This window comes from Augochlora pura, chromosome 10 (genome assembly GCF_028453695.1).
Source record: "Augochlora pura isolate Apur16 chromosome 10, APUR_v2.2.1, whole genome shotgun sequence".
Lineage (NCBI taxonomy): Eukaryota > Metazoa > Arthropoda > Insecta > Hymenoptera > Halictidae > Augochlora > Augochlora pura.
The window spans coordinates 28,820,157-28,841,729 of NC_135781.1; the positions used below are offsets into that span (position 1 = coordinate 28,820,157).

The 21,573-nt window shown below is 35.3% G+C and overlaps 3 protein-coding genes across 7 annotated transcripts; 1 reads left to right on the forward strand and 2 right to left on the reverse strand.

Moving 5' to 3' along the window:
- Positions 1-4,683: 4,683 nt before the first annotated feature.
- Positions 4,684-7,285, reverse strand: LOC144476088 (uncharacterized). Of its 4 annotated transcripts, none has more exons than XM_078192680.1 (3): positions 7,196-7,285; positions 6,283-6,603; positions 4,684-6,164 (listed from the first exon to the last, which is right to left on the reverse strand). In XM_078192680.1, exons 2-3 carry the CDS (start codon positions 6,568-6,570, stop codon positions 5,589-5,591), a joined length of 864 nt encoding a protein of 287 aa, XP_078048806.1. In that variant the 5' UTR covers positions 6,571-6,603; positions 7,196-7,285; the 3' UTR covers positions 4,684-5,588. The 4 variants fall into 4 exon arrangements, with proteins under 4 accessions (XP_078048806.1, XP_078048807.1, XP_078048804.1 ...); XM_078192681.1 differs by lacking the exon at positions 7,196-7,285 and adding an exon at positions 6,873-6,890; XM_078192678.1 differs by lacking the exon at positions 7,196-7,285 and adding an exon at positions 6,681-6,866.
- Positions 7,286-7,441: 156 nt separating this feature from the next.
- Positions 7,442-17,355, reverse strand: LOC144476083 (uncharacterized). Its single transcript, XM_078192671.1, is given in 10 exon segments — positions 7,442-10,222; positions 10,293-10,394; positions 10,457-10,865; positions 11,141-11,430; positions 11,745-12,929; positions 12,996-13,279; positions 13,345-13,611; positions 13,613-13,794; positions 15,121-15,224; positions 15,330-17,355. Coding segments are annotated over 9 exon segments (3,156 nt in total). The 5' UTR covers positions 15,218-15,224; positions 15,330-17,355; the 3' UTR covers positions 7,442-9,882.
- On the forward strand, positions 14,338-21,452 carry Dysb (dystrobrevin binding protein dysbindin). 2 transcript variants are annotated; one of them, XM_078192682.1, is made up of 7 exons: positions 14,338-14,412; positions 17,972-18,155; positions 18,484-20,026; positions 20,155-20,444; positions 20,526-20,681; positions 20,980-21,120; positions 21,227-21,452. In XM_078192682.1, exons 3-7 carry the CDS (start codon positions 19,971-19,973, stop codon positions 21,313-21,315), a joined length of 732 nt encoding a protein of 243 aa, XP_078048808.1. In that variant the 5' UTR covers positions 14,338-14,412; positions 17,972-18,155; positions 18,484-19,970; the 3' UTR covers positions 21,316-21,452. The 2 variants fall into 2 exon arrangements, with proteins under 2 accessions (XP_078048808.1, XP_078048809.1); XM_078192683.1 differs by lacking the exon at positions 18,484-20,026 and having other exon boundaries at positions 14,339-14,412; positions 21,227-21,451.
- The last annotated feature ends 121 nt before the right edge of the window (positions 21,453-21,573 follow it).

Below are 21,573 nucleotides of genomic sequence, written 5' to 3' on the forward strand. Positions count from 1 at the left end.
GAGTCCCGGCTATCAGTTTATGGCAATTACGAGTACAACGAGGAGCGGGAGAGCTTTTATAAACCTCATAGCAATGCCACGGGTATCCCAAGCGCGAATTATTGTTGGACAGATGTCACCGAGCCCTGGATGCTGCCGGATGTGGAAAAACTCTTCGCCTGGTTAACTTCGAACAGTCCGGAAACGAGTCGTGAACTGTTAGTCAGAACTTCGTTACTTTCCATAATTATTATTGCAAGTCTCTGCAATTGCCACGATTGTAGCTTGATAACAATTAATGTTTAGAGGAAGTAATTTGTGATCGATCATTACACTTTACTACTTAGGCCATTTTCTGAAAATTCTGCCGAGCGCAAAATTCTCTTGCTGATTAGGAAATGTCAAAAGAAAAATGCTTTTCATTTTTACAGCATACATAGCTTTTACGACTTAATACATACGACAAAATAAATGGAGATCATTTTTAAATCCTGATCATTTAGGAGCTCAACAATTAGGGCGACGGAACCTGACGATATATCAAAGATTGGATGCAGCTTTATATCACTAAATCCAAGTCCAATGGAAAAGAAGATCGGGTCGAGCCATGAGGCTAGAAACGAACCGCATTTGGCTAAAGAGATCAATTTAATCGGTAATATTCCATTGACTAATAAAGAAAAAATATACGAAGTTCATCTGAATTGGATACAAAATTATCATCTACATTATAACAAATCATATTATTTTCTTATTTTTTTCGTTTCGACACAGAATGGTTAGTATTAATAAATTCCAATATAATATTACGCGACACACGTTTAATCGCCGCTCCAGTGAATTGAACGGCACGTAAGAGAAAATGGCGGCCATATTGGAAACTAAGGACATGGATGCTTTGCGCAGTCACAGATTCTTCGAAAATCGTTCTCAATCAATCAGTTCCGACAAATGTACACAAAAGATTACTTACTTCATACTAGATAAATTATGTTTTACACATTCTAATAATACTTCGTGCAACTAGTCCTGGTACATTAAAACTTTCACTATGTATACAAGGCATTAATTGCCAGACAAAAATCCAAGAAAACCTAATTCCACAGACATAAAAGTTTATAAAAATATTTAGTATCAGATTCCTCTTCTCAAAATTACTAAAATGATCGGAATACTAATTTTTTACTCTCACAATGCACAAAACAAACTGATAACTTCTCCTGAACTTCACATTCTCGTAGAATCAACCAGAAAGAGATCAGATGATCATTACGGTCACCAACGATACACCATCGAGAACTCAATGGAAATGCAACTGCACATTCGAGTGAACAGCGAGGCTGTCCAAAGTTTATGGAAATTAGGAAACAGCCGAGAACAATTCGCTAAGCAAAGGACACGCATGCCATGCCATCATCCTCAACCGATCGCAGCAACAACCCCTATCAATCCTCGGGAACAAAACTGCCAGGGGAAAGATCGACAACAACAATTCTACTATGCTTTCCAATATCGACCGCTGATACTCAGAGCAGAGTATCAAACCGGGAAGACAGAGACCTACGCGATGCCGAAAAAACATCTTCCACCGGTTCTCAGCCCTGAAGTGCCAGAGTTCTTCCCGAAAATTTCAGTGACGAGGTTCAACAAGGAGCACAACAACAGTAGGATGCAGTACTTCCCTTCGCTGAACGAGAGGAGCTACCAGAACGAGCTGTTCCCTTACAATAGGGTCCACGAGAATGCTGGATCGCTGTACCAGGTTTCAATAATTAACAAATTATCTTATTTCATATTTGCAAGGAGAAATCGCAGCCGTTGGGTAATTGATTTTGATCGAACTCTTCCGTCAATTGTTCATTATTTATAAAGATGTTTTACATCGATCTTTACGACTCCCACAAGTACAGATTCAATAAAGACGTTTAGTGGTGTGCATAATTGTAAACCGAAAGTAACTGTTATATTTTTACTTATATTTAAACAAAGATCGAAAAGGGTTTATTCAGTAGCTCCAATTATTTCAGAGCACAGCAATACCTCTGCTGCCAGCAACAGAGACCACGACCTTTATTCGACCTCCTCAGCAATGGTACCAAAGGATACCAGCGACTGCACAGATTCAAATAACGTCTTCCGGTGCCGCGCCCACCTGCACCACGGTGCAACCCCTGCGAACGACCATCACCCATCACCCTCTACAAGTGCAGGAGAAGTTTCTGCAATCGAACCCCATACCGATACCTGTCTACCAACATCCTATTGAACTGTACCACGAAACCGGTCAGAAACGAAAGGCGCAAGGGGTTGACTTCAAGAATTTGATTCTGTTGACGAAAAACGCCATGAAGGCGCAACGAAGTCTTTCAAAGCCGACCCAACTGAAACCGCAGACTTCCTATGTTTTAGAAACGAGGAATCGAGCCACAAAATCGGACTCGAAGGTGCTTCGATGGTTGGACAAGAGTTGTCCTTCGAGAACCAAAGAGTTTACTACCGCAAGCACATTAGTTCCTGAATTAAGGCGTTTTGAGAACAAATCGGAAAGGAAGGCGGCGATTTCTAAAAGAGAGAAGGACTGTTCGAAGAATGTGGACCGTGTGAGACCGGAAACGGTAATTGGCGTGCATAAAATAGCTGCGAAATCTAGTGGAGAAAGAGAGAAATGTGATACGAGGAGCAGAAGAAGACTTTATAGGGACGTTTTGGCAAACACCGCGGTAAACCAGGCTATGTTCGAGAACGTGTTTGAAAAAAGGTAAGTGCAATCAGATTTAAGTCCTCGTGTCGTTGAAATACGCTTTAAAAGGGTGCAAACATGCCCCAGTTAAATTGACTCTGAACTGATAAAACGTTAACATATCAATCTTAATTTGCATTATACAATTTTGATAATGATAAAGCCCGATCATCTTCAACCCAGTAGATAAATTGTACATTTTCTAGATACGACGAATTGGAGCAACAAGCAATGGAACAGTACAGGACTTCAGAGGAGTCGCTGGCGCTGAAGTATCAAGTAATTCATTTTCACACGACTTGAGGATCCTATCTTGGATGGAAACATTACAGGATATCTCTTAATAAAGAAGGGGGCAATTTGAACGCAGGAATTGGAGCGTCAGGCCATGGAACAATACAAAGGAAGCGGAAACGTACCAGAGGATTGTTCGGTTCCCCAGGAAGATAAGCCGGCCGTAGCAGGTACATCAAGGTCCTTCAAGGATAAGACGAGCTGTTTGGATGGAAAACAGTGTTCTAACTTCGGCTGGTGCAGTCCAGTGAGCGTGGACGAGAATGGGGAAAAAGGTTACCACTTTTATCGTGAATTCTATGGCTGCAAAGAAAAACGTCATAAGTCACGCGTTTCCCAAAAAGAGAAAATTAAAAAGAAAATGTTTTAAAGACACCATTTCTTCTTTAAAGATTATAATACCGAAGTCGACGGTGAAGAATGCGATTCTTGATACTTTAAAGCTTAGTGTATGAAAAATGAAACCATGTGGCTTAGGTATGTTTTCCTTTTGCAACCCGACGCTTCGCAAGCTTGTAATCTTCTCCGAGTCGAGCTTTATCCTAGATTTTAGCATCTGGCAATTTAATTGATTCAATTTCAAGTGATTCTTAACTTAATGAACATTACAAGCTTCTAATTACGCACTCACCAGTGAAATCAAGTCACGGTCCATTAATTATTTTGTACATGTCCCTAGTTTCTTTCCTGCATGGACAAGTTAATCTCGTGCAGGCTGACAATAAAAACGAGACGGGGTTCCAAAGACGAACCCCAACAGATAAACATTCTCGATCGACCGTTCTATCGAACAGTCTAACTACACTGTCCCAAAAGATCTCTTACGGATCGAAAAACACATGTAAGGGTGCATCAGGTGACAAGATCAACAAAAGCGGTAAATATTGCACCTTCTGATTCTCTGTCCCTATCTTTTTAACAAACTTCAAATGCGTTCTTTGGGCTCTAATCTTGTATTGCTTCAGTGAAATACCCTACCACTCCATCTAGAAATTAGCGCGCTCATTGTTATTTATAGAAAATTAAATAAAATTCAATTAAGATAAATAAAATAAATTTAAGTAAAACGTATATAAATTCCTTACATCCCTAATGAGTAACACATAAACTAACACTCCAGGATAATAAAGAACTGAAGTATGTATCTGCATGTGCCAATCTGAATAACTACTGAAACAAAGGATAATTATTGAAATAAACAAGACGATCCTTGGAAGAGATGATACACTGACTATTATTTAATAAGTACCGTGAAAGAATCGTTCCAGTTTCAGTGCGAGCCTCGTCAAAAAGGCGTCTGATACTGGTGTCACCCTACGAAAAGGAATCAGAGGCCAAGTTGACGAGAACGACTGACCTGGAAGAATTCTACTGCATTGCCCAAGCAAACAGAAACATCTTTGGTTACTACAACAACTCGAAGATTGCGAAACTCGGCGGCGGGGACGAGAACATAACTATTATTCAATCGCCTAGAACAGAAGGTACTTCCCATAATTTTCTAGTGCTAACACTTTATGAACAACGCAGTAGCTTTTATTTTTCTTCAATCAGTGTGGCTTTCTGGGTTTTGGACCACTTGAAAGACAGAATTCTTGGAGGATTAACGGAATCGGTACAAGGGATGGATATGTATTCATCAAAGAACATAACAACGAATTAGTGTTCATGTATACAAGTATAATAATAAATGATTCAATACTGTATCATGTATATATATGTATATATATACTTTCTTTTTAATATAAATGTCTCGACAGATTTTGTTACTGAACACGCAGACACGAGCAACATACACATTTTCATACTACGATATTACATCAGTTTGTTCATTAATCGTTCGAAGAACGGCAAGAGTATGTTCTACGAATTAAGATCATGCACCAAAAAATTAGCACTATTATGCTATGCAGATTTATTTCGTAATTATTCCTTATCAAAATTGACCACTATTGTTTGTTCGAGGAACACATCGATAATGAATTGTACAAAATCAAATAAAACAGCCTCTTCAGTCTTTGTTGAATACTTTTCGTCGCTTCTGAGAAATTTCTATGTCCTAAATACTGATAATTACGACCTGTCCTTCGACAAAGGAAGAAACTTGGAGAAACATTATTCAAATACATAGCATTTATAAAACGATTGTAAAAGCATTAATTGTCAAAAACTTATGTATAATATTTGTATATAAACTTCCTGGTATTATAACGAGAAAGAATTTGCATAATTATTAAATTAGATTCGATATGCACATTGTTTAGCTCTGGTAAACTAATTATGCCTAATACTATACTTATTCCATAACTAGCACGTTTTTCATAGCACATAAAGTTTACACAATTGTGTACACTTATAATTTGAGATCATTACTGATTCATATAGATACTGAGACTGTATCTTAACAGAAAAACATAATCATTTTAGAGATTTCCATCTGTACTGCCATGGCATTATTACTTCAGGAACTGAAGTTATGAAACTTTTATTAACGCAATCTTATATTAATAAGAAAACTAATGTCAAATAAAGATCACTGTGATAATTACTAAATAAAATATTAAGATTCAGTCGTTTACCAGTTATCAAGAAATTCAAAACCAGTCTTTGGTATAGGCCTCTCCTCATCTTCTGGATTGAGTTGAGAAGATTGAAAGCTACTGTAAGAACTAGGAGTTTCTAAAAGCGCGGTCGACTCGTTAATATCGCTGGATTTTGTGCGTGACATTACAACTAATGTATTTGACTGACTTTTATCGGTGTCAGAATCTCTCTCCCTGACTAAACTCTCCATGTCATCATCAGAATTATTTTGTAACTTCAATAGAGAAGTCTTGTTCATTAACTTAGTGAATATACTTTCAGTATGATCATCACCATTGTTTTTTAATAACTGTTTATCATCATAAATACTGCTTATAAAACAATCAGTCTGAAAGCGACTAACTTGATGGGAAGCATAAGTATCATTCAGAGAATTTGAATTATTCCTCTGTGATTTGGTGGGACTAGAGAAATGGGGTGACTCTCCAAATTGAGCTCTTATCAACTTAGATTTGGTGTCCTCTGTTGAATCTATTATACTCAGATTTATCTGAGATTGAGTCATAAATGAAAATGGAGCTGAGTGCTCATCTCTCCATCGTAGTGTCTACAATATTACAATAGTATAAGTTCAACGTAAATAAACAATTTAACTCCTTGACTATGACATGTTTGAACTATAAATCATCATTATTTTATAATATTGTACATTACAATATACTTACAGAGCCAGTTTCATCGATGACATACTTCATACCAGTCTGAATGCGTAATTTTGGATACCATTCCGGTAACTCTTTATTAAGTTCAACTTTCTTCAATGTATATTTCAATGCTACTTCTGGTGGGATAATAGTTTCATTTATTGCCTGATTACGTTCTGCTGTACTTAAGGTATTCCATAGTCCCTCATAAGCTTCCTTTGTTGCTGTAATTTCTTCTCCTATTCTTTGAGCCAAAGGATTTATATTGTAGAAATATTGTTCAGCTCTTGAGCCCAGTGTAGCACTCATAACGAAATCTTCGAACTGATATAAACAAGTTATCTGCAACATTGGGACATGATGGTTTGTAAAATAATTAACAAAAGACACTAATCAGTACATATGATTAAATGATGAACCATAAAATGAATGATGAATAGATCCAGTTAAAGGTTACAACAGCACGCAAAATCATTTCATTCTTAACAAATATGAAATCCGTCGAAAGATTTAACAAAAGAAGTTAATTATAACAAATATGAAATGTATAAAATGAGATAATACTAAATGAATGTCTGAGGTGATATCTATAGGTCTGTTTATTATAACACCTCTATGCAATAATGCAATAACGCTTGCGCGTGCGTACAATTACAGTATCACACTTTTAGCGCGAAACATTCTTGATTCTTAGGGTTACAAAACGTCACCAAAATGCTTAGAAACTTTAATTTAAAAAAATAACTTGCAATTTTACATGTATAAATAAGATCTTGTTCACGAACTGGCAAAGATAACTATAGCACTAAAAATGAATTATAGATATACATCCTACATCTGAGCTGAATGTTAATTGGTTGCAAATTTTAATTTGATTAACTCCCTAATTAATAACTAATCTAATTGTCAATTCAATAAATGTCTATCTACTTACCTCGGTAAACTGCAGTTATACGTCAGATAAACTGGCTTGTTAATCACAATTTATATAGAAAAGTTCAGACTTCTTAAACGGTGTTCTCTTTACGAAATCCCGCGTTGAAGTAATACACATATACATACTGCTAATATCTACCGGACGCCAAGAATGTATATGGATCAGTGCAAAGCAGAGGTACGAAATTTAAAATTGCATACTTCATACGTTAATACTAAATTGGAAAGGAAATATATTGAATCCTTAATATTAAACATTTCAATGATTTATTTCCATTCTCTTCATTTAAAGATTTACTATAATATATTTCTATGTTTTTTTTAATTAGACATTTAAAACGAATCTTTCAGAAGAAATTAACAAACAAATCAGCTGGAGAGGTGTACTATACTAGACTTAAGTATTCAATAATAAAGCTGTTTAAACTTACAAAATGATAACCGAAGAACAATCTAATGCCCTAGTATTAGTAGCTGCATAACTAACTGGATTTCACTGAAATTATCATATACTTCATTGTTCTCTTTTATTATCATACAAATATATACAATATCGTTATTTTAAATCAGTTCTTGCGCGTTTAGTAACCGTTTCTTTTATACTTTATAATTTAAACGGAACGGATTGCTTATTTTAAAATGTACACAGTACACAAAGAATGACAATTATTTACAGACAGCAATATTTCAACAGGAATGGTAATAAATAAATCGCGTATGATATCCATGAGAATTAAGGTCGTCGCCCACTTAACAGTACAAACTATTAAAAGACATGAGATTAACATCGACGTCTTTATATTATTATGTGTAACAGGTTAATCATTAATTTAAAATATTTAGTTAACTAATTACTATTAATTTTCAACAAGAATAGAACTAAAATCCTAATTGATGCATACTTACTATTTCAAATAATAATCCAGTTCAAATTTGATTGATAAAAGTATATGTATATACAGAAAGTATATATTGCATTAATCCAATTGACGAATTCTGCACAGATCGTTGCTCGTACAATGGGAGGAAGAATATTACTCATTAACGATGTACTGTATTCTTTATCATGCAATGACTAATAAAGATTTAATAGAATTGATTAGTCAATATTTCTCATTTAATAATAGCGATTGGTGTAATGAAGTCATATATATGTTGTTGTAAGTGTTTGGCAAACAGCATCAATGTTAATAACTTCATGTTTCTAGTTCGATGTTGTATTGATAAATGGACGACAACATACTTTAACATTAACTGCTTTAAGTATCACTTACACAATTATTAGTATTCTTTATAAAGACATTTCATGTATAAACGAGCATATGCTTCAATTGTGATCTATTCTTTCTCCTTTTTATAAAATATATATACAACCGGAAGTGCATCTCGATAATTGATTGTTGAACCATGAACTGAAACTATTCGACAAAATATTGAATTCTTTATTTTTATTTGCCCTGCGTGTTTCATCAAATACGAGCTGAATCTCTCAAGAATAATTACCATTTTAAAGGTAGTTCCAACAATCGAATAAAGGAATGTTTTCAACACAATCTAGCTTGGTCATAAAGTTGTGTTGACCTTAACATGACATTCAATCCTGAAATGTAGGTCAACTCTATTAAATGAACCAAAGCCACTGACGAACTGTTCCTTAAAATTCCTTTGACAGATTATTGAAAATATCTAAAAATAGTGGTTGATCTTAGAGAATAAAACCTGTATATCTTTCATTCAAGAACCAGACTTTGATTTTGTAACACTGCATAAAACGATTATTTACTGTGCGGAAAATCTTTTAAAGTATCCATGATACATATCTCTTTTTTGTTTTTCCTTAGCTGAATGAATCTAACTATTAGGTACTTTAGTAACTCTCACCGCGGTACATGCATTCACATGTACACATTTAGTGTTCCCAATAACGGATTCGAGAATTCTTGTACTCCGCAGTACGTTTATTCCAAAGTATCGTGGTTCTGTGTGTAAAAGTCAATAAAAACTCCTTTTTCTAAATATCGTGCACGAAAAAATATTAACAGTTCCGTATATTGTGTAATTGAACAATAAACACATAATTTGTTATGTTAGTAAGGTGGCACTATGCTTCATGGAACGATAGTTTACCTGTGCGGTATATTTTCAAAGAGTTACTCCCGAAGAATGCGATTCGATAAGATCTTTTTATTCAAGACTTTTATTTAAAAAAAATATACTAGCAGTGATGATGATTCACGCACGAATCGAAACTCGCATTAAAACTTTTTTTATAATGATATATGACATATACATATATGTAGTATGCATACATATATATATGTATATATACTATTTTCTCAATGATTGTTTATCTCAAATCTTGTGTTGCATTACTCTAAATTACTGCAAACACCCCTTCAATCCCCGTTACAAATACTGTATTGCTTTAAGACTATTATAAACTAATGATAGTTAGGTAAATTTAAAAGAAAAAGTCGAACGGACCGAACATGAAAATGAAAAGAGGGAAACGATTTCGTTTATCCCGTAATCTCGTGTCATTCATAGTGTAGAGCTTAAGGAAGAACCTGTCATAAGACCGAAACGATGTGGCGTTACTGATATAAAGACATTTCGTATCAACGAAAGTATGGAGATATAAATAGGATTACACGGAACGTAGGCCAACCGCAAAATTGTCCACAGTTACCTGTTTGACAAATGTTTAAGGGGGCCCAAACTTAAAATAGATGTAGCACCGAGTGCGCCTAAATTACAAGTATTAGGATTTCTTGCACTGTCTATCGTAATAATGGGCAACCCGAAATAACCCCCAGTTTGAGCGCTAAGCTGCGAGAGCGGTATGTAACTCTGTATACCAAGGTTCGACAAACGACTTAACACATGAGGAGATTTTAAATCTACAACTGGCAGTGCTAACTCTGCACCACCATTTTGTGCTACAGTATCTACCTCCTTGTGATACGCTTGCTTATGCGTTATCAGTGCCTGAGCTGTTGGATACTGAGCAGGACAAAGATTGCACCTGCCGAACAAATATTGTCATTTATTAGTACTTTCAGTTTCATAAAGTGGAGTTTGCTTGGTGAACTTACTTGTGAAGCAATTTATTTGGCGCACGATGTGTAGCCATGTGCTGCGTCAACATTTCTTGATTCTGGAAACTTTTATCGCACACTTGACAAGTGAGCATGGACCTGCAATAGCACATAATAGTCTTAACTGTCAACAACATTATTTTTCTTCCATTGATCCTTACCGTGGAGGTCTTCCACGTCTAACCACTGGTAATTGCGGTGGACCATCCTGTGTTAAGTCGACGGTAGGCGGCCTCGGTGGTCGCTCCACTTCGTTCACTGCCGTTTTGTTCTGTTTGTTCTGAGGAACAGCAAACTGACCTTGCTCCTGTTGCTTTTTTTGTGAACTAGCTGGTATGATAGAAATAGCAGAATTCAGAGTGAGCGCTGTAACATTTAAAGGCTGCTGTGAAGGCATAGTCCTCTGTTGCTGGGAAGGTATCTGCTGTTTGTTTTGTTCGCTTGTTTTATTTTTATTTGCAGCTGGAGTAACAGTAATACCTCTGGCTGCCAGGACATTAGCCACAGCCTTTGCATCGGACTTCTTGCCCCCAGTAACTGCCGTGTTCTGCACTTGAGCTGGAGCGGAACCTTTAGATTAGTAAAATATGTCTTCTTTATTTCCGTAGTCTACCTCTTCCACGATTAGTTGTTACAGTTATTTCATTATGTTTATCTCAAAATAAATTCGTAGAAAAAGATCGACGAGCTTGACGAAAAAATCAATGGAAAATAAAAAAACAGCTTGATGAAAATAAAAAAACTAATTCTTAGAAGAGGTTTCAACAGAAAAGAACTGGGATGTACGGTGTTCATAATGTAAATTAAATAATGTACAGATTAATATTTAAACACATTAATCTTACCTGGTTGTCGTACACTAAGCGTTATAGAATCTGTAAGATGTATAGTAGAATCATTTCTATTTTGTTGCGTCGTAGCACCTTGAACGTTCTGTATAACGGGCAGGCCGTCGTTCCGTTTTTGTTGAGCGATAACGTGACAGTCTGCATCTTCGTTCCTGTCCGGTAACAAAACGTCCATTCGTCGTTGTTTCATGGCAGAATTATTCTGCTGTTGTACTTGCATTGATTGCTGTATAGGACGTTTCATTCGTTGCCGCGGAGATGGTCCAGTTTGTGGAGTACGTGGTGCCCTATAAATATATATGGAAAAATTAAACTGCGTAATAGTTTATATATTTTATCAATTTTACTAGATATAAATTCACGAGTTTCAACTAAAGATTTTGCTTATCATCAGAAAGTCAGTTGAAACTTGTAAGGTCGTGTATAACACTATGCTAAACTCTATTTAGATACAATTCTACAGCAGAGTTGGGAAATGTTTAGTGGAATTAATCATTAAGACAAAAATGAATAAATATAGAAAAATGTAAATTTGAAACGATTAATACCCAACTCTATTTTAAAGAACTCCCAAAATGTTTTTGTGATTGATAATACTTGCCGACTACTTTGTGCAACAGTAGGATACCTTCCACGTGAAATTTGTTGAGACAATTGGGGATGCATTTGTGGTGGTGCAGTCATTTGTGGATATGGACCAGGTCCATACTGCGGATATAGGTGTGCTATATGAGGAGGATAATGCATGCCCTGTGGAGCAGGAACTCTATACAGTGGTGGCCTTCCTGGCGGTTGTACGAAGTAATTTGGACCAGGGATCATTGTATTAGCACCTGGTGGAAGACTCGGAGGCATTTGCGTTTGCGGAAGTGGCATACGTTGTACTTGTTGAGCTAACTGTTGAACAGGTGCAGGCAATTGCTCAAAATTAACTGGTGGTATTAATGGCTGTCCAGTACTAGATACTGGATTATATGTAGGAGAATTCGTTTGATGAGGAGAAGTCAAAGGCGAATTCCTGCTTATTTGCTGAGAATTCGGTGTACTCGAAGCTTCCATTGGCACTGCATGAGGTGAATGCGTACTCAATTGTGGAGAGGCTTGACTCAAATGAGGTGAATTCTGATTTAAATGTGGCGAATTTGTATTTAAATGGGGGGAAAGCTGGCTCACACTTGGGGACAAAGGTGTCCCATGCATTTGAACTTTATGCATAGCCACTTCCATTGGTGAATTAAAAATAAGATTAATGCACTCTGGAATATTGCACTGATAGTGGCCAGCTTTGCTTTTATGCTCATCCAAGTGAGCGATATCTTTAAACTTTTCGTTACAGACGCGACAGGTACTGACTGTTTCAGCCAACTTTTCCAACGAAACATACTCTGTTTCTGATGGTAAGTTATTTGATAATGTGTCATTTTGATTATGTCGTTGATGCTCAATCAAATTCTGCAGGAGAGATCCAGCACTTTCAATATTGTTATCACTCCCATGCTCGGATTGTTCATCATTGTCTTTAGAAGTCTCACTATTTTTATTGGACAGATTAGTGGACAACTGATTCCAATTGAAACCTGTTGTCCCTTCTGTTGTTTCTTCAGGCTTGTCTTCATCTTCGCACACTGCCCCACAATCTGTTGAATGATTTGGGTATGTCGAAGACTTTGATATAATACTGATAGCTGGGTTTTCCTCTAAATTATGTATCATGTTGGATTTCTGTTCTCTTTCATCATCTTCTTCGATACCTGAATTGTCTGTTAACTGATTCCCAGATCTCGAACTGAAAAATAATACAAATTATAATAAGAATAAGAATACTTTTGATTATTTATTATGCATCATTTACCCAGACTGTTCTCCAAGCTTCTTTAAGTTTTCAATTGTTTCTCTACATGTTGCCTCCAATGCATCTGATTCTTCATGATCTTCTGTCTCAGAAAGCCTTTTATCTGAACTTTCATACTGATCTGTGCTTTGCAGGTCATCAACGTTTTGATCTTCTTTTTCAGATGGGTTTGCCATATCACTCCCTACACCTGAATCACCTTCATTTACATCTATGGATGGTCTATCATTCTCTTCCAAAGGATTATGATTGTCAGTATTGAATTTGATACTTCCATAATCATCCTATGAATACCATTGTTTTATTAATAAAATTAATAGATTTTCTTTACTTTACTGCTTTAACGTACCTGTTGCTCTACCATCACGTTTTCATATGGTTGTTCAACAGAACTTTCTGTATCTTTGTCATGTCTTCGATCATTCTCCTTTGTCCCAGCCACGTCTCCTTGACGATGAATTCCTGTACTTAGATTAATATTGCTATTTACAACTGTAAAGTCTTTTGACTTTGAGGATTTCTTTAGTGTAAGTTTCAGGGAATCTGAATAGTTCTGTTTTTTCAGTGTAAATTTCAAACTGCCCTTCTTCTCAGGATCCAACCAGTAAGTACTGTTTCGTTTTTTTTTTTACTGCTTTCAAATTTGTAAGCCTTCTTAGAACTACTCGAGGTGATCCCAAGTGAGTATATATATGAGAGCGTAGTTGTTTCTTTGACACAAACTGCTCCCCACAAATTTCACAATTCAACAATGAGGATTTTAAGGTAAATATCGAATGTTGATCTTCTATGTTTTCACCTAAAATAAAAATGTATGTAAGAAATATTTTCAAACATTACACACTGTAATTTTATTCATTTAATTTCACAATGCTACTATAATATCTCCGTTTTCAATTTAAAAAAAAACAAAAATGTGGAGATAGAATGTCTAACCACCTCTGCGAAAACAATGTCAAAAGAAAGATGTCTTAATAATTTGCCGCGCTTTCGTATCTCCTGTCAAATCGATTTAGCCAATATCGTCGTTTATTTGTAATACACGAGAGTTTCAACGTCGATGATAACCATACACAATTCTTGTTTCGAACGTCTACTCGATGTACCAACGCGCGTTCCCCGTGTTACAACTGATGTAAACAATCGATGCCGATATGTATATGTAGCAACAGCAAGTGATCATGCAAAATGATTGTAGCAGCAGACAACCTAGCGCAGGCGGGATAATTGCCCCAGCTTTTGCCGAGAATTGAAAACAGGACTCACCAAATCGATATCACCTAAAGAACGAATATCATTGGCCCGTTTCGTATTATACCGCGGAATTCTCGCCGTACAGTTGTTCGTATCAAAATACGATTTTTCAGTAGAATAATATTACGAGCATTAAGTGCATTCTACAGATCGCTATATTATGGTAAACTTAATACATTCCATTTAAAAAAAACGCCCAGTTAAGTGTCGACAGATAAATGAAATAATCTCACCGAAAAAGATAGAAACAGTTTCACTTCTGTAGTTTCGGAGCTCGAATATCGCAAAAAGATAAACTTTCAACCATATATATTTCATCAAAACTAAATGGATATGTACGTAGTGTTATATCACACTCTACGTTGTTCTATCGGTAACGTAAATTTTTGAGTTTTTCGAGTTGTTAGTTGTCACTGGTGTCCTAACCTTTATTCAAAAATGTTATACTCGTGGATCCCACTCAACATTGAATTTCTATTTATGGTAAACGATATTGAGTACATATTGAAATGATCTTATTGTTAATATATGAGTAAATTTGAATAAATTCATATTCGCAACAATGTTTAATTTCCATTTTTTAACATTTCTTACGTAGACATAAGATAAAGGTGTCCAAATTTTCATATTTAAGGTAGTAAATGAGCATTATGTTGGCATATTTTCCTTCTAACAATATGTACATGAAGCAAGTAGAATGAATTCATAAACATGAAGAAAAATGAAATATTTATACTCTTTCATTGAGTTTAACATAAGTAGAAAAAGGAGTTTCATTGAGTTTTAATATTATTTCATCCAATATATATTACATTGTCCAATTGTTATTTGTTGTGATCTATTTCATTCAGTATTTTGGAAAAGGACATACCAAAGTCTTGTACATCGTCCTCTGTATCGTCCTTACAGATGCTGCTTTTGTCAGTAAATCTAAATTCCTCAAAGTCTTGATCCAATGAACTGTTCATTTCCAATCTGTGTACAAATTATTAATTGTCTTTTTTTATTAAGACATAACAGAAACATTATATACAATTTGATTATCAACAATAATAGTATTATCTCTTATGTCATACTTACAGGCATTGTTATCAACAATGCAAATTGTATGAAGTCACTGACAAGAATTTTTCTTGATGTAAACAATAAACTTCATTGCAGAACGCGGTGAAATTATTTATCGACGCCAATACATACATGTATGGAATTCATTTTATTAATTAATAGTTCACTTGGTTCCACCCAACATAAACAGTTTTTAGTCACTATAAAAACAAAAAAGTGAACCGAAGTCCCGCCAAGGTGATACGAACTCACAAAGAACCGATCATTAGTGTTTATAATCTGTGACCACGCGACGAACGTAAACAGGACCAATTAAACAATCACGGCGCAAATTTGTGAACATGCGTCGAACTTCATTGCGTTAACTGTGTTCAAGTGAAAAAACAAAACATATACGTTTACTTCCAATTGTCGGTGACTATCGTGAATAGGTGTCGGTATATTATATTTGTGGTTCCGATTTGAACGCCAAAATCGAATCGTCACGTTCTCATTCGACTCATATGGAAATTAAAAAGAGAGGAAAAAACTTGTATATGTATGTTATAGTTTCAGTCGTTGTTCAGCCGATGAAGTTTCCCCCGGGTTTCTTGCATTGTTTAGTCAACTATGGCTGCCAATTGTTATGACATGGTCACTGCGCTGTTTATGGCACATTTTGTTGTAGCAACATTAACGAAGATGAGATCGGCGCGTCAACTGCGATGCCAACCGTACCCAATTTGAACTTATTATTAGTACGTGTTATATCGAGCCGCCAATATGGCGGCGTCGCGATGAAACCCGCGCGTCGGACAGGATAATCAACTCAGTGTGAATTCGTGCCGAACTGTTGAGGCGCGTTCAGAGACGGGTTCAGTGTTCAGATGCGTTGTTTTGTAAGGACGCGCGCGCGCGAACGGGGTAGCGTGCGCCGACCGCTGCAAATGCCGGCCTTCCCCCTCCTCTGCTCTTCTCTCCTCTCCTCACTTCTCGTCGTTTCGTTTCGTGTCGTCTTTCGTTTCTTCGTATCTAACTTCTCCGCCGCACTACCATCACCACCTTTATCCACTTCCGTTCCTTCCCTCCCTCCTTCTCTTTTATTGTCTTTTGTCGATCTTTTTTACGACCACTACCGCATTTCCTTTATCAGAGATCAGGGGGTTCACTCCCTCTGCATGCTCTCAGTTAGGCAGGATATACAGGCGAAACGTACACGCCGTTGCGTATGCCCTTCGAGCAAAATCCCAACAAATACAAAAGGGAACGACAGAGATGTATGTTGCAGCCGCAGGAGAGGGGGGAAGTAGAGAAGGAGCTCGAATTGAAATTAAGTGAACCTAACGTGCACTCAAGTATGAGTAGGGAGCCAATCCGCTCATAGCAAGTACTACCGACGCAGGCGCATTTCGAACATCACTGTAAAGCTCTGTCGTCTTTCTCGTTCCCTCTTTCCCCTCACCCCACTATCGTCGATTTTTCATTCCATTCCCTCCACTGAGAGCATCTCCTTCTCTCTCTTTCTCTCTCTCTAGCAAAGCTATTCTCTTATTTTGTTTTCCGATGCCACTCTCCTCCTCTAATTTTTGCTTCCACCTTTTTCTTTCAGCTATCCCTCCAATGTTCCAAGGTATACCTCAGTCCATACAATTCTCCAACAAAATCGTCAACGTTAACTATCCAATTGCCACCTGTCATCCATTGTACCTAAATGCTGATGCAGTCTCGTCGCGACGATTTATATCCATAATGCGTGCAAGCGTTTCCGGTTTCACAAGCTAGCATGACAACTAGCAATCCACCTTGCTTTATGTTGAGATTAAATGCATATTTGTACGAATTACAGTCAAGAGATGTAATCACGTACTCCAAAATATATTTATTCGCAATCGGATCTACTGAGCAAATATTGTAATTTCCATGCTCGACTTCTACACAAACATCAGTTATCTGCGAATTACATATGACAAGTCAATAAAAAAGAGAAAATGATTGGTATTCAACGTCGAAGTAACTGTATCAGGGCTTTCTGTAGTACAGCTTTTTATTGGTAAAGCATACACCAAACCCTACGTACCTGAAATAACCGGTTTGATTGGAAAAACATACATGAACAAGGCGTGGCTGGAATGGTTGGAGGTCGACGGGAACAAATATAGTAGGGGAACTTAACGGAACATGTCGAAAACGGCCGAATCTGGCATCTATTGATCGTAACAGGTTCCATGTGCTATATTCTGCGAAAATACTCAAACAACCTTTGCTTGAAATTCTATATTTAGATCAAACAGAATTCCGCAATCGACTCGTATTACAATAAAACAGAATTCATCAACTACCACCCCATTGAAGCCATATCTCCTAAATTTACAGTTTCACAGCCACAACTGTATGTTTAATTTGCAACGAATATTTATGTTTGTTAAATAATATGTCATTAAATTCATGAAATATTTTGCGTATAAAAATTTGTATTTATAGTCACAGAGGCGAGCATCCGTTCTGGTTTTAACGTCTAAATTGAATGTCATTATAAGAAAATAAGAAGAAAAAATGCATTCACCGTAATGGGGGTTTTGCTTCTGACTATTTCTACCGCGTCCTTTCCGGTGAATAAAGCTCAAGCAAGCAATTGAATAGCTAAATATACATATCCAGTTGATATTCTCATTCCACAGAATACTTGACTATTGATTTCATCCCTACCATGGACTTCTCGTCCTTTGGTTGGCAACTCCTACTAGTATGCGCAGTAGCCATGTTGGTGTGCGCAGAAACGTAATCGCCTTTATGGAGGAACGAATTCACCACGATATAGTAGCGGTCTAACTTGATGCAAGGAGAAAGGGGATACTTGGATACGTACGTTGACCCAACATCGCTGACTACTACTCCCCCTTCGCCACTTCCTCCCACGAATCTGGTTTCACTGCGAGTTGCGCACAACTTTCTAAGCTCGGGTCTCTCTTCTGATGACGTTCGTTCAAGTTATGCTCATTGCATGCGTAGTAGGGGAGAAAAAGATAAAGGTTTCGATGGTGGCTCTGGTTAACGGTACTTCACAAGCTTTCCTTTATCAGCGGATCAACTGCGACTCCAACCTGATGAAGCTTTCCATCCTTGTCTCGCCGTTCAATTAATTATTGACGTAATAAAATAGCAACGAATAATGCATTATAATTTCAAGCAGATGTTCCTGAATTCATCACGATATGAATGAACAATCAATAAATGATTAATTAAGATGAAATATTTACAGACAAGAATATAGTTATAATCGGTCGTTACGCAAGAGCAAAGCACTTGGCAACACAGGAGTACCATCCTTCAATTTGTTGCTTTTAATGAATTATTGACATTATATCGAATGCAATCTAGGAAGAATAAATTACCAACATCTTCATTTATTATTGTTACTGTTCTAGCATTAACAATTAGATTTTCAATTTTGTTATAAAAGATTGCTGTAGAATTATACTTTATTTATGACTGTAAAATATTTAAAGTAACATTATAACGGATGACATCATTTACATTTTTGTATTCATACATACAATTTGCACTTCGACCTCGTTTATTGACTTCAATGGTTGCTAGGCACCAATTATACACATTGTCAAGGAGAGAGGGTGTTAAACTTTAGCAACGTTGCCAAATTATTTTATACGAAAAAATGTAGTTTGAAACTAGGGCGCTGGTTTTTCGAAAAATCGATGTCGCCTAAAGGCAGAAAATGTATAATATTCGCAACTTGCATTATATATTTCACTCATGAATAGTACCTACGTACCTGTATATGTTTTAATTATTCATATTTATGTTCAATAATATTCATTATTAACTGGCAAATCTTTTCTCTTACTTTCATTTTAATCAAATATGTATTCATTTTGACTTCAGTTTAAAAAGATTAATCAATATCACAGTAATAAGTGAGAAAATACTGGTATTCATTATGTTTACACATATGTTTATTTATATACGCTTGTTTGCAAAAATTCATGTTACTGTTAATCAAGAATTTAAATGCAAATAAAAATTTTAATAAAATCAACCTTCATGGCATGAACTACAAACCAGTGCTACCAACTTGTAAAGGAAAGACTACAACTCTATATTGTATTTTTCATAAAACAAAAAAGAACGCATGTTTATAATTGACAATATGTGTATTGTATTATTATGTTGCAGTAATTAAAATTAGTGAAAGAAGTGTCGAAAATATATTATTTAATTTGTTTCATTCTACTCTATTACATTACCACGTACACTGTGTTTGTTATCTGCTTTTGACATTATAATTTCAAAACTTATGCTTTATGTAGCAATTGCTATAATAATACCTCTGTGTATATTTGGTGATGCAAACAGAAAATTATATAAAGATTTCACTAGCAACCGTAAGGAAGAGGTTATCTCAGTAACTCATTATTAGTTGAGACATGTTTCCCATATTAACAACTTTTAGTATCTAAATTTTCAGTTAACAGCTCTATTACAAAAATTGGGAAAATACTTTTTTGGTTTATTTCTACTGAATATATCAATAAGAAATATGCTTTCATAAGATTATGATTTTTATAAAAAATATGACGTTTATATTATTTTTCATATAACAATATTATTACAAACTTATTTGTACTTTAACTTCTTTCATTAATATTGCAATTCACAATCATGTTTAGTACTCTGCGTAATAAGTTTCAAACTGTGCAAGAAAGTATTTCGGCTAGGTAAACAAATACTTGTTTATATAGTTTTTTTATGAAATTAATATAAAAACACAGAAAACATTCGTTTTCCATAAATTATTTATATAATTAGTTGTAATATTATATGTCAATGATTATTATTATTTTAGTATCAAAAAATTAACTACTACTGAGAATCCAAAGGATAAGAAGTCAACCAGTACTAGAAATGTTAATTATCATGCTGGAGCTGATATATTATATAGGTACCAATTGCAATGGAATGAGTTGCATGAGCTTGCAGAAGAAAATGCAGGAAAAGCTCAAGAGACAGACAAGCTCATAGGATCTATTTATGAGAAACTTGAACAAGAATGGAAGAATATTACATGTCTAAACAGTACCTTAGCTTATATACCCAAGATTAATAATTCAATTCAAGAATTAATGGATCAAATAGGTATATTGAACTCAAAGATAGTTATGACAAAATATTAACAACAGCAGTAAATAATACAACTTTTTTTTCTAAATTTTGAAGGAACCTTGCAAGAGACATTTGAAGAAGTTGAGGAAGCTATTTATAGATTGGAAGACTTAAATGAAATATTGGAATTACAAAGTAGACAACTAGATCATAGATTTCAGTTAGCTCTATATGAAGAAAAGAAACTAGCAGAGTTAAATATGGTTAAAGGTATAACATTACATTATTGAAAGTTACACGTAGGCAGTAATACAACTAAAGTACATTCTACTTAATTGACCCACAGCTTATAAACTGAAACGGACAAGTTGGAAAGTGGAAATGCGATTATTTGACCCTTGGGCCTCGTTTTTATAGTTGCCAATTGTCAATTACTATAAACACGAATCACAAAGATCACATAATTGTATCCCCTTTTTTGAAGTTGTCAATTTTTGTTTACAACCTGAGGGATAATTGGGAAGATTTGCTGCATAATCTAAAGAATTTATTGCAAAATTTACTTTAGCAAAGTTGGCTGATGAGCACATTACAAGAGTATCAGAACATGAAAAGAAGCAACAGAAAATGATGAAAGAAAGGCAAGAAACATTTGATGAAGTGTTTAAAGAGCAACTTGAGGAATACAAAGCAACAGGGTCTATACATAGTATGTTTCTTATGTCATATTCACATACTAGAATAAAGTTATTGGTATCTTTCTAAATTCGAAATTCAAAATAAATTATAAATTCAATGTAATTTTTTTATTTTAGAGTTACCAGTGACTAAAGAGGGGCCTTCTTTAGATGAGATAGACTTAGAAGTAGATACAACAACATTTAATGATTTCCTAGAAAACTAGAATATAATTTTTTATAATTAAGTATTTAACTCATGATGTAAATATTTAAAAATATGAGAATGTACAATTTATTTTTTAAATTACAGATTATGTATACATTGTTCAAGAAATAAATAATAGTGTTACAGAAATATAATCTTTATTTGAATTACAATAAAATGTTCCTACATACCACAATAATCTATATTTAACTTATTTTATTTTTCAACGAATTACCAAAACAAAAATTACATAATGATTATTTTTATAGGTTAGGGT

Coding starts and splice junctions, on each gene's coding strand:
- LOC144476088 (XM_078192677.1), bottom strand. CDS start 6,612: ATGTTGCAGATAACTTGTTTATATCAGTTCGAAGATTTCGTTATGAGT. Junction 6,165..6,282: donor TCATCGATGAAACTGGCTCT/GTAAGTATATTG, acceptor GTAATATTGTAG/ACACTACGATGGAGAGATGA.
- Dysb (XM_078192682.1), top strand. CDS start 19,971: ATGTTTAGTACTCTGCGTAATAAGTTTCAAACTGTGCAAGAAAGTATT. Junction 20,445..20,525: donor AGAATTAATGGATCAAATAG/GTATATTGAACT, acceptor TAAATTTTGAAG/GAACCTTGCAAGAGACATTT. Junction 21,121..21,226: donor AGCAACAGGGTCTATACATA/GTATGTTTCTTA, acceptor TTTTTATTTTAG/AGTTACCAGTGACTAAAGAG.